Raw genomic sequence first — 12,405 nt, 5'->3', positions numbered from 1 at the left:
TGAAGGATGTATCTGGGAAATGTCCCTTCTTTCAAACTGTATCAGTTTATATATCTTGGTTGTAGTGTTACCTTGGAACTTGTAGCTTTTAATCATTATCTTTCTCTACTGTTATTTGTGTGCATGAGCAATTCAAGGTGGTTATGAAAATACTTTTAGAAAATGTAATGAATGTTAAATTTCCATTTGGGAGTCAGCTAAAATATATGCTTTCAAAGGCACAATTTTTCAGATACAATATTTGTGAAATTAGTAACGATCACAGGTATAATATATTAAGAGCTTGCCTGGTCCCTTTGCATTTATTTTTGCAGTTAATTTTGCTGTAAAAGAAAAGTCTTTAATAATGGAACCTCTAAAATTGATGGTTAATAAGCAGAGCGCCTTTCTTGAACCTTTGAATTAAGGGGAGAGTGAAAAATAGTTTTCTCTGTATTCTCCAGGAAGCATTAAAATAATACTTTCAGAGGAAAGAATGTAGTTAGAACACTACAGATACCATTCTTTTATAGACTATGACATGTGAAGGAATTGGCTCTCAGAGATACTGTGATATCACTATTTATGTTAGTGTAATAAATCCAGTTGTATTAATTGAATTCTGCCTATGACAAGTAACTGAAAAGACTAAAAAAACTGATGATGTTTTACATAAGCTTTAACTTTTATTTTAATTCCTGTTTGTTTTAAAAGATCATTTGAAGGATTAGAGTTTATTTGTGAGGAGTAAGAAAGAAAAGGGCATATTTTGGCAGTTCCTGAAAGATCTACCAAAACTGATCATGCACTATTTAAGTTACTGAATCACTAGGAAGGGTATATGTGTGAAAAAAAGTACATGACTAATTCCTTTCTGACGAGTCTAAACAATTTGTAGATATTTTAACTGATGCTTAGGAAAATAATAATAAAAAAAGGTAGAGCTACTAAAAACAGCCAGTGTGTAAAGATTTGCATGGAGACTTTCTTTAAAAAAAAAGTGCCAAAATTGCAAAACTACAACTGATTCTGAAAGCAGACATTTCATTGTCTATTGCAGTATGTATTGCTTAAGTAGTTAGAATATTAAGAATAGTTCTAGGTTAGAGACTGTCATGGCTGCGTATTTCTTGAAAGTCTTAAGGCATAGATGTAAGTCTGTGACTTGAGAGAGTTTCAGAGAGTGCCACAGCTTTTTACAATTGTGTTGTCAGGGTGGTAACAACCTCAGGCCACTTTGGAGACAATTGCATATTTCGTCATGGACTCCAACTAAGAATTCCCTTTTCCTCCCTCTATTGTCATTATTCCCTACGATGAATTGAATTCTCATTATTCCCTGTGATGAACTGTTTTCTCTCACTCTTGTAAAGTTTCCTCTTATGCCCCCCTAAAATCTCAGAATAAATAGTAAAATTTCTTAAAATTTTATTAAAATTTCTGCCCTGATGAATGGATTTTGTTGGTAATTTTCTTGTAAAATACTGAAAAAGACTCAAATGGTTTTGAACAAATGTAAACTGTTAAGGTCAAAACTTAAGGTGATTTGGATACTTTGAGTAGGGAAATGCTGTATAAACCATCTTAGGTTTCAGATCATTAGAAAAAAAATATACTTGGCATGGGGCACAAATTCATTGGTTTCAAGTTTAAGTGAACCTCACCAAAGAGATTGCACCAAGGAAAAGCATCCCCTAGTAATATGGTGGCCACATTTCCCATCTAAGAAATGATGAATACATGCAAGTGAGTTGCTACATTTCAAGTGAAAGAGAATTAGTCTAGGCTGGTTTTTATTTATTTATTTATTTATTTATTTTTAAATAAATAATTTAAAACTCTGAACGGCTGAACAGGGTAGGCAGTGTCAGTAATGGTCTTGTGGTTGAAATGGATGCATATTTGGTAGAATTTCCTTGCTCTTATGCATTAGTTATGCTGTTTTTGCATGATGAAAACTTTGATATGAACAAGATTGTGCTGGAGCTCACTGTTGTCATAAGATTGAAACCAAAAGTTTCAAAAAGTAATGGGAATTTGTATGGATAACCCACCAACTGAGGGGCTTAGAGAGAACTTTTCTAATGGGTGGGCATCCCATCACATCCGTTAACTTAGTTTTGTTCACATTTTCTGAAGCTGTTGTATACTGTATTATGTCAAGTGCAGAATATTGGGCTAAATGGGCCACTGACATGATCCAGCAAGATAATTACTATTGTCTACTAGTGTCTACAAGAATCTTAATCTAATGGACATTTGTTGATTTCTCAATCTTGTTTCCTTTCCTTCCATTTCTTTGGACATTGGCATTTGCATGACAATCCTCCCACTTGATCAAGGATCTTTTGGAGGTAGCGCTGGTGAAGACATTCCAAGCTTTTCAGGTGGTCCCTGTAAGGACCAAGTTTCACAGCTGTAGAGAAAAGTTGGTATTATATAGTAGGAGCTTTGTACGAGTCCTGACGTCATTATCATTGAACACATGATTAGTCAGTCTTCTGAAGGCAAAACTTGGCACGTCGGATGCTATGCTGGATCTCCTTATGGATGTTGGGCTTCTTTGAGAGATGGCTGCCGAGGTATCCAAAGTGTTCAGTGTTCTCGAGCTCCTGTCCATCAATGATGATCTTTGCCAGAGGAGTTAATTGGCTCAGAGCAGGCTGGTAAAGCATTTTCTCTTTTTTCCAATATTAGTGGTCAGTTCCAGGTACTGGTATGCTTGAGAGAAGCATGCCGGTACTTTATAAATGCTTGCTGGAGATTTTCGGTGTTACTTAAAACCTAGTAATTCCAAGCAGCGCTGTTAAGGACATAGGTAAATGCAAGACTTAGAAATATGTTCCTGTAAGTTTATTATAACAGTAACTTACTAGGAACATTCTAACACATATTTGAAACCGACTTACATACATTACTTCTTTTAAATCATAGGACCATTCTTCTAGTGTTGTAAAATGTACTGAAGCACAATCAGAGGTAGGGAAGTCTTTGTAGGTAACATGAGAAGTTTTTGTAGGTCTTTTCAGATTTGAAACAAATAATTATCAGTGTTTTGGAATGATTCTTTCAGTAACAGAATGCTTTTGTGACTGCATTTTGAGTTAATCTTCAGTTTTTACTTTTTCACTGTACTGGCTTACATATAGTTCACTTGAAAGAGGGATTTTGGCAGTGTACAACACTAATTTCCACTGATTCTGTAATTTATGTAAATTTATGTTATTTACTGTTTAAGTTAACGTTTTTATGTTAACTATGCTGTTTCAATTAATTGGTTAAATTCAAACATACATTGTTTATGGTGTTTGTAGCTACATATTCCTAGAAAGCCAAGGCTGAACAAACGATACAAATGCAGCTATAATGTGCTGTTTCTTGCTGGAGAGGGACAGTGTTTTAAAATTAGCTACATTGCATAAATAAGCTTTTTATTATTCCTGTGCACATTCTGAATGAACGTTCTTTATGTTGCAGATGAGTTCAGTGAAAATGTTACGACCTCGGCTCAATGGCATCCTTTTCAAGCTTATGTTTGAGGAGCATGTGAACAACATCAAACCTGGCATCATGGCAGTAACGCTAGCCTGTGAAGAGCTGAAGAAGAGTGAGAGCTTTAGTAGGCTGTTAGAATTAGTTTTGTTGATTGGAAACTACATGAATTCAGGCTCAAGAAATGCCAAATCATTGGGCTTTAACGTGAGCTTTCTTTGTAAGGTAAGTTTTTAAGTCATAAGAACATAAATAATTTAAAAATGTACTTTCAGGCTAGAGACAGACATTAACCAGTTTAAGTGATCAGAAACTGGTTTAAACCTGTAACAGAACAGATGTTCAGTGCGCATAAACCAGTTTGAAAATGGCTGAAACCAGTTTGAGATAAACCTGGTTGAATGTATTATCAGAGTTAACTGATTTGGGTCCAACCAGTTTATGCAAAGTCTGTCCCAGATCCCTTGCTGGTTTAAGATAAACCAGAGTCCCCCCAGCATCCCGACATGCTCTTGGGCTGGGCAGGGCTCTCTACTCCACAGCAGTGCTGGCCCCTCCCTCTGCATCTACCTGGTTTCTCTGTGCTGAACATGGATTATTCCCCACCCAACCCCCCAGCCCCTCTACTTTATGCAGACACCTTGGCATTAGCTAGCAGACCACATGCTGGCTACAGTCCGTGCTGTGGGAGAGACAAAGGCAAATAGGCTTTTTGGAGCTTATCAACAGGTAGCTTAATGTCCTTCCTTGGAAAGGCTATTTGAGAAGAGCTATTTGCTCCCCCCTCTTCCGCCTCACTACTCTCTCCTACGCACAAATTCCCCCCTGCCCTCTGCCTTGCTGAGAGATGTCTGTGCATTAGCCAACAGACCACATGCTGAGTCTGTGCTGAATCAACAGATGGTAACTTCTCTGTTTTTCTTAATGGGATAATAAACACTGAGATAATGGTGATAGACATTGTTATCAGCTCCCCCCTCCCCCCGGCTTGCTTCCCTGTCAGTTTGCTGCAGACAGTATACAGAAGCAGGGAGGGAGAGCGAAAAGCTCAGTATCACCAACAGATGCATGCACCGCACACCCCTCCTTGCCTCAGTGATAGCCTGGTCTGCAGGCTGTCAACACTCCTGCCCATTGAGTAGCGAGTGGGTAAAAGTCTGGGACTGCAGGCAGGGTGGGGGCTCCACCCCTCCCTAATCAGAGCCCTGCTGGGGCCTGGTCACACCCCCCTCAGTGCAGCTCTGTGGAAGGGCAGGGAAGGTTGCTTTAGTGCCTCCTGGCTTCCAGCGTGAGCCACTGCAGGCATGTGCCTGAGTTTCCTTATATCAGAGGGATTGTCTGTATGGACCGGTTCAGCCTAGCCAGGTTAGACTAACCTGCGAAGGTTGAATCAATTCAGGCTCAGGCTTTTTGAATGTCTTTCCCTAGCATCAGGGTCAGAATTTTTGGAAAGCTGCTGTAAAACATGTAACTTGAGTGCCTCAGTGTGGGACAACTCCAAGTGATGCTGTTGTGCTGATAATATAAGAAAACAGTATTAATTAGGGAACTTTTGAGTTTGTTCTGACTGTAAGATTTTTAAGTAGAGCAAATGTATTTTTTTATAGTTGGCTTAGCTCAAAAATACAGCATTGATGTTACCTACAAAGGTTTCTAATGATGTTAGATCAAATACAGAAAAGAAACATACACCAGTCTTCTTTGAGTTAACTGAAATAAATTTAGGATAAGCAGTAGGCATTTTTATTTTGTGTGTAACTGTGATTGTGCAGTGGCATAACAGAAGGGACAAAGAAATCTTTGAAACACCTAGATGTTATGTAATGAAGTTTGAATTTGGTGGTTTTTACATGGCAAATACATGGGGATACTACTTTCATCCTAATCACTTGGTAGTATTCAGTTTCATCTGGATTGTTAAAAATGGCAAAACAACACATTATTAAATTATTAACCAGTGCATGTTATACCATTTGTTGCCATTCTAATCTTTGTGTGTTCAGACATGCAGATGAATCGAGTACAGATTAAACTGGTTTAACTGTGTAAATCATCTACATTGCAGTATATTTGGAGCATGGGGAAGTAGGTATGCGAGCCTGTTGCTGTTATTAAGTGTTCTGTACTTTAATATCCTGACCACTGTGCTGAGTATTTTCCACTTGGTTGTCAATCTGATTTTTGTGTTGAAAGTTGTAAACATAATGCTGGTAATTAAGGTTGTTAGATTTTTCTCTATAGTCTTTAGCTACCACTTGGCTCATGCTTAAAGCCAGGCTAGTTGCTGTATGTTTTACTAACACACCTGAAAGCTGTAATATGCAGTGAATCTGTGGGTTTTTTTGTGTGTTTGTGTGAAAAAAAAATCCCCAAACTTATTTTATGGAGCAGTTTAAACAGAAATCATTTACCCACCTGCTCCATCCAAAACAACCATATGTGACTCTTACTAAATGATCACTGATTTGGCATGGAGGGTGAGGGGGGTAAGGGGTATGAGAGAAACTTCTGTGTGGCAGGCATCTGAAGAGTGTTTTCAGGCAGGCAGAGCTCATGCAACTGAGGGCTCCACAAAATAAGTTTAACACCTCTGCTCCTGCAAGAGTTTATTATTTCCATAGTAGGTAGTTCCCTAAACTTGTGTTATTTTTTTTCTCAAAAAAAAAGAAATCCAATCCAAAATGGTTTGATTGAATGATACAGAAATAAAAAATAAACTGGTGGGTTACTTGCTTCTCTAGCCACCCTCTCTGTGGCAGGTGTAAATATGTTGTTACTACTCTGGTTGCCAGGACATTCTACTGTCAGTCCTGATGATTTTTCAGCTTTTGGGGGATTTGTTAGCACAGAACCCTGCAATAGTTTTCTTTCTCTAATCTGCTGTCAGTTAAGGTAGATTTTTCCCCTTCCACTTTGCCTGTATGTTAAGATGAGTTTGATCTTTATCTTAAGTAAGCATTTAATTTTAAACCCACAGTTTATGCTGCTTGATACTAAACGTTCAAGTGTTCCCTTGAAAAAAGCCTTTGTCCTTGCTCAGACAAGGGGGCCTGCAGGGCTTCAGTGCACCAGCAGCTATGGAGGTGATTGTATACTAAGGAGGGTCCTTAGTTAATATTGAACAAGGATAGCATACAGATGTTGCTTCACCATGCATTCTTATTCTAATGATTAAAAAAAACCTAGGTATTATAGAAATGTTAAATGAAAGCAATCAGCCCCAGGGCTTGAAAAATGTCTTGCCTGCAGGAAGGATAATCTTAAAATGACCTGAAATTGTTTATAAGTGAGAACTGCTGTCAGTAGTGGGGTAGGGGGGAACAAAAGCAAAAATAAACAAACAAAAACAAAACACCCCTCACAATTAAAAAGTAAAAACATGAGTATTTTAAATAGTGTGCAAAAGCTACAAAATCAGTCTACACTTACCATTTCATTTTTTAATATAGTATATTGACATATATTTAATTATGTTACTTAGTCTAAGTAGGTATGCATCCTTTACTGTTATTGTGTAAGTTAGTTTCTTCTTCACTACCTCTTGTTCAGTTCTGTAAACTGAAACCCTTGGAGTAAAAGGGAAAAGAAATAATTGGCAAACCAAAAAAAGGGTTAATGCATGGAGGTACATGGTCCCACTAGGGGGAATGCCTTACTGGACCTGGTATTGGCAACAGGGGATGACATGGTAGGGGACCTACAGATCGGTGGTCACCTGGGGGACAGTGATCACCAAATAATAGAATTCATCATAAGACGTGGAGTGGGTAAGGTAACTAATAGGGTGAAAGTGCTAGACTTTAGGAAAACTGATTTCAATGAACTCAGGCGATTAGTCAAGGACGCACTGCAGAGTAGGAGTTTTGAAGAGATGGGAGCCCAGGAAGGGTGGCTGTGCCTTAAGGAAATGATCCTTCGGGCACAGAGGGAGACGATCCCGATGCGAGGAAAAAGAGGGAAAGGGGCCAGAAAGCTTCCCTGGCTGACCAGAGAAATACAGAGCAGCCTACGGGCTAAACGGGGAGCACATAAAAAGTGGAAACAGGGAGAGATCACCAAAGAGGAGTATACCTCCTCTGCTCGCACTTGTAGGGAGGCAGTTAGATGGGCCAAAGCTACCATGGAGCTGAGGATGGCATCCCAACTGAAGGACAACAAGAAATTGTTCTTTAGATATATAGGGAGTAAAAGGAAGGCCCAGGGTGGAATAGGACCCCTGCTAAATGGGCAGAAGCAATTGGTGACAGACAGGGGGGACAAAGCTGCACTCCTCAACGAGTTCTTTGCCTCAGTGTTCCTAAGCGAGGGGCAAGAGAAGTCTCTCACTGGGATTGTAGAGAGGCAGCAGCAAGGTGCCAGACTACCATGCATAGACCCTGAGATGGTGCAGAGTCACTTGGAGGAACTGGATGCGTTTAAGTCGGCAGGCCCGGATGAGCTCCATCCAAGGGTACTGAAGGCACTGGCTGACGTCATTGCATAGCCACTGGTGGGAATATATGAACACTCGTGGCACACGGGCCAGGTCCCGGAGGACTGGAAAAGGGCCAATGTGGTCCCCATTTTCAAGAAGGGGAGGGAGGAGGACCCGGGCAACTATAGGCCAGTCAGTCTCACCTCTATCCTTGGCAAAGTCTTTGAAAAAATTATCAAGGCTCACATTTGTGAGAGCCCGTCAGGAAAAATTATGCTGAGGGGAAACCAGCATGGGTTCATAGCAGGCAGATCATGCCTGCCTAATCTAGTCTCTTTTTATGACCAGGTTACAAAACGCCTGGACGCAGGAGTAGGGGTTGACGTCATATACTTAGACTTCAAGAAGGCCTTCGATACGGTATCCCACACCATACTGGTGAACAAGTTACAAGGCTTTGACTTGGATGACTACACAGTCCGGTGGGTGGCGAATTGGCTAGAGGGTTGCACCCAGAGAGTCATAGTGAATGGGTCGGTATCGACTTGGAAGGGTGTGGGCAGTGAAGTCCCGCAGGGCTTCGTCCTAGGCACTTTGCGGATGACACAAAGCTATGGGGAGAAGTGGACATGCCGGAGGGCAGGGAACAGCTGCAAGTAGACCTGGACAGGTTGGACAAGTGGGCAGGAAACAACAGAATGCAGTTCAACAAGGAGAAATGCAAAGTGCTGCACCTAGGGAGGAAAAATGTCCAGCATACCTACTGCCTAGGAAATGACCTGCTGAGTGGCACGGAAGTGAAAAGTGATCTTGGAGTCCTAGTGGACTGCAAGATGAACATGAGTCGGCAGTGTGACGTAGCCATCAGAAAAGCTAATGGCACTTTATCGTGCATCAGCAGATGCATGACAAATACATCCAAAGAGGTGATACTTCCCCTCTATTGGGCTCTGGTCAGACCGCAGTTGGAGTACTGCGTGCAGTTCTGGGCACCGCACTTCAAGAAGGATGCGGATAACCTGTAGAGGGTCCAGAGAAGGGCCACTCATATGGTTAAGGGCTTACAGACCAAGCCCTATGAGGAGAGACTAGAGAACCTGGACCTTTTCAGCCTGCGTAGGAGAAGGTTGAGAGGTGACTTTGTGGCTGCCTATAATAGATTCATAGATGTTAGGGTCGGAAGGGACCTCAATAGATCATCGAGTCCGACCCTCTGCATAAGCAGGAAAGAGTGCTGGGTCTAGTCTGGCGCCTTGCTGCTGCCTCTCTACAACCCCAGTGAGAGACTTGTCGTGCCCCTTGCTTAGGAACACTGAGGCAAAGAACTCGTTGAGGAGTTCAGCCTTGTCCCCTCTGTCCATCACCAATTGCTTCTGCCCCTTTAGTAGGGGTCCTTTTCCTCCCTGGGCCTTCCTTTTACTCCCTATATATCTATAAAACAATTTCTTGTTGTCTTTTACTTAGTAAGTTTTTCTAAGTTACTTACTATGTTACTTAGTAAGTTTTTTACTTAGATAAGTTCATCACCGGGGCACAGAAGGGAATTGGTGATGTTTTATTCACCAAGGCGCCCCCGGGGGTTACAAGAAATAATGGCCACAAGCTAGCAGAGAGCAGATTTAGATTGGACATTAGGAAGAACTTCTTCACAGTTCGAGTGGCCAAGGTCTGGAATGGGCTCCCAAGGGAGGTGGTGCTCTCCCCTACCCTGGGGGTCTTCAAGAGGAGGTTGGATATGCATCTAGCTGGGGTCATCTAGACCCAGCACTCTTTCCTGCCTATGCAGGGGGTCGGACTCGATGATCTATTGAGGTCCCTTCTGACCCTAACATCTATGAATCTATGAATGTATGACCGATACTTTTCAATGTCTTCATCAGTGACTTGGACGAGGCAGTGAAGTGTACTCTGTCCAAGTTTGCGGATGACACAAAAATGTGGGGAGAAGTAGACACACCGGAGGGCAGGGAACAATGTTAGTGTCCAAGGTCTGGAATGGGCTCCCAAGGGAGGTGGTGCTCTCCCCTTCCGTGGGGGTCTTCAAGAGAAGGTTAAATAGGCATCTAGCTGGGGTCATTTAGACCCAGCATTCTCTCCTGCCTATGCAGGGGGTCGGACTCAATTATCTGTTGAGGTCCCTTCCGACCCTAGCATCTATGAATCTATGAATATGAATGTATGAATACTAATTTCACAGAAGAATTTTACAGCTACTTCCTGTGTTTTGGTGATTGTCATCTACCTGTCAAATAAAAATTCCTACAAACAAAACATTGATCTGACATCTTTCACTAGAGGTAGACTCAGAAGATTTAGCAGAAAGATTTTGCTATCTTGAAATGAAACAAACCAAAAAACCCCAATCTTCTGGGAAATACTATCATGTAGCCATTTTAAAGAGAGAAGGTGAGTTGAAAAATTTTAAGTCAAATGCTGTTTCTACTTCTCAGCAGGATTTGTATCTAGAGAGAAATTCATACTTTAAATTGGAACTGGTTGATATTAATTTGTGGGGGGTTGCGCATGTCTATTATTTTAATAAGAGGATTGAGCAAGCTATTCTTGTACTGCAGGTGATATATTTATGAATTTCTGTCAACACTAATCCCACAGATGTTGACACAGTACAAGTAAATTGATTAATCCTGTAAATTATTCTCTGTTGAATTATATAATTGTTGAAGCATAGTTAGCTGTGATTATAGCTAAATTCTAGGTATGCTAGCTAAGATATTAATTGCTCATTATTTTACTTGGACTGCTGTGTAAAAAGAGTGAATTTGTGTTCCTGTTTTGTTGTCTTTCAAGAAAAATTAAAGCTATCTCCATCTAAATTATTATAATATTATTATAATGCTAATTTTCTTTCAGATAGCTTTGGAAAAAAAGTAATAAACTGTTCTGTATAGTAAAATAGACTTTAATAAAATAAATACTTTGCTGGTATATTCAGAATTTATTGGATGTATTTGGTTACATGTTGATGTTAAAATAGCCTCTGTTCATAAGCATTCGATTATAAATGCAAAGAGATGGGTGAACCAGAATGTCATATAACACTAAAGGAAATCATTAGAGTAAATGGCTGTATTACTTTCACCATGTAATGTTAATACAAAGCAGTCAGTTATCTAGTGTGAATCACTAAATATATCCATGTTTAAGTAAAGTAAAATTAATGGAACTACAAAGCTTTCTGTAATAGACTGCTCTATGTTTGTGTGCTGTTGTTATAGAAGCAACTGGTAGCAGTACTATAGTTGATGGTTATTCTCTGTGTTCATTTATAAATGTCATTTTTCACTTTTTAAAATAGTAGCTATCCTAATTTATATGTGGCTAAATGTTACAGTTAACAAACTATTTTTTTGTTTTTTTTCCCCCTCTTGTGATATGCCGCTTTATTCTGTTCGTGTAGCTGTGTGTTTTAATATGTAAACATAGTAGCAAGAAACATTTTCATCATTTAAGATCCCTTTTCTTAAACCAAATTTAAATTTTACACATTTATAATCCTTAAATACTATTTATTTTGGACTCTATATTTCTCTATTTTTCTTTAAATAGAAAAAATTATATTTGAGAAGTATATTTTGCACATACATACTACCTTTAACTTTCAATTTTATTTTGTTTCCTTGAGTCCTTATTAACTTGCAGTAGATTTATTGGCTTCCTGTTATTTGCTAAGAATCCCAGTTTCTCATACCGTAACATGGAGAATGTTGTAGTGTACTAACCTAACCATTTTGTTAATACTGTGTCAGAATTACACGTAGAAGACAATGCCAGTTGTTTTGTGTGCACATGTGCTTATTTCTCCAAATGTTGTTTTTTAACCACAATATACTTTATCTCTAGTAGTAACTCAAACTACCACATTCTGCCCCATTTCTTTTGTCTGAGATGTATTCTGGAGAGGTAGGTCTAGGGAAATAGAGGGATAGTTAGGTGATCATGTCCACTGGGTCTTGGATCTTTGTGGTGTCTCTTTCAATCCTTGAGCCAAATGTTTCTCATCGTATTGCATCCCCCTTACTTAGATTTCTGTTGCAAGTCTCTGGAGTAGTTAAAAAAAAAAAAAAAGTTGAACAATATCATCTGATAACTTCATTGTTTCTTTTGAATGTATACATTAAATATAATAAACTATGTGCTACATTTAACTAAAGCTAGTTGTTCACCTCAGTGAAATAGTAGAGGCAATATCAGGTTTGAAGCCAGTAGCAAATAGTTGCTTTCTTTGTTGAAACAAAACTGTTTGCATCTTAAATTCTCTATAAATGTCTACAATGAAATAAATGTGGGATTTATTTACTTTTTTTCAATTTATGTAAAGTTTCACCTCCATTTCAAATGTGCTAGGTGCTGTTGAATAGAAGTTTATTATCCTTGTTGCATTAAATAACTAATTGCCATATTAAATGATAAATATTTCCAAAATGAAATGTCCTTCTTTTACCTGACAAATTTAAGTTCATCTCATATTCTGTATTTCTTTCCTTCATTGTTGGAGAATG

The 12,405-nt window shown here is 39.3% G+C and overlaps 1 protein-coding gene across 2 annotated transcripts in view; it reads left to right on the top strand.

Annotated features, from left to right (window-relative positions):
- Positions 1 to 12,405, top strand: part of DIAPH2 (diaphanous related formin 2) — an 840,428-nt gene that overhangs the window by 373,760 nt on the left and 454,263 nt on the right. For both annotated transcript variants that reach the window (XM_059732728.1, XM_059732729.1), the window contains exon 23: positions 3,457 to 3,696. In XM_059732728.1, coding sequence (XP_059588711.1) covers positions 3,457 to 3,696 — 240 coding nt within the window. The remainder of the gene's footprint in view (positions 1 to 3,456; positions 3,697 to 12,405) is intronic.

Source organism: Alligator mississippiensis, chromosome 8 (assembly GCF_030867095.1).
Source record: "Alligator mississippiensis isolate rAllMis1 chromosome 8, rAllMis1, whole genome shotgun sequence".
Taxonomy (NCBI): domain Eukaryota; kingdom Metazoa; phylum Chordata; order Crocodylia; family Alligatoridae; genus Alligator; species Alligator mississippiensis.
The sequence above is the reverse complement of the archived record's forward strand: the minus strand, read 5'-3'. Positions and strand labels throughout refer to the sequence as shown.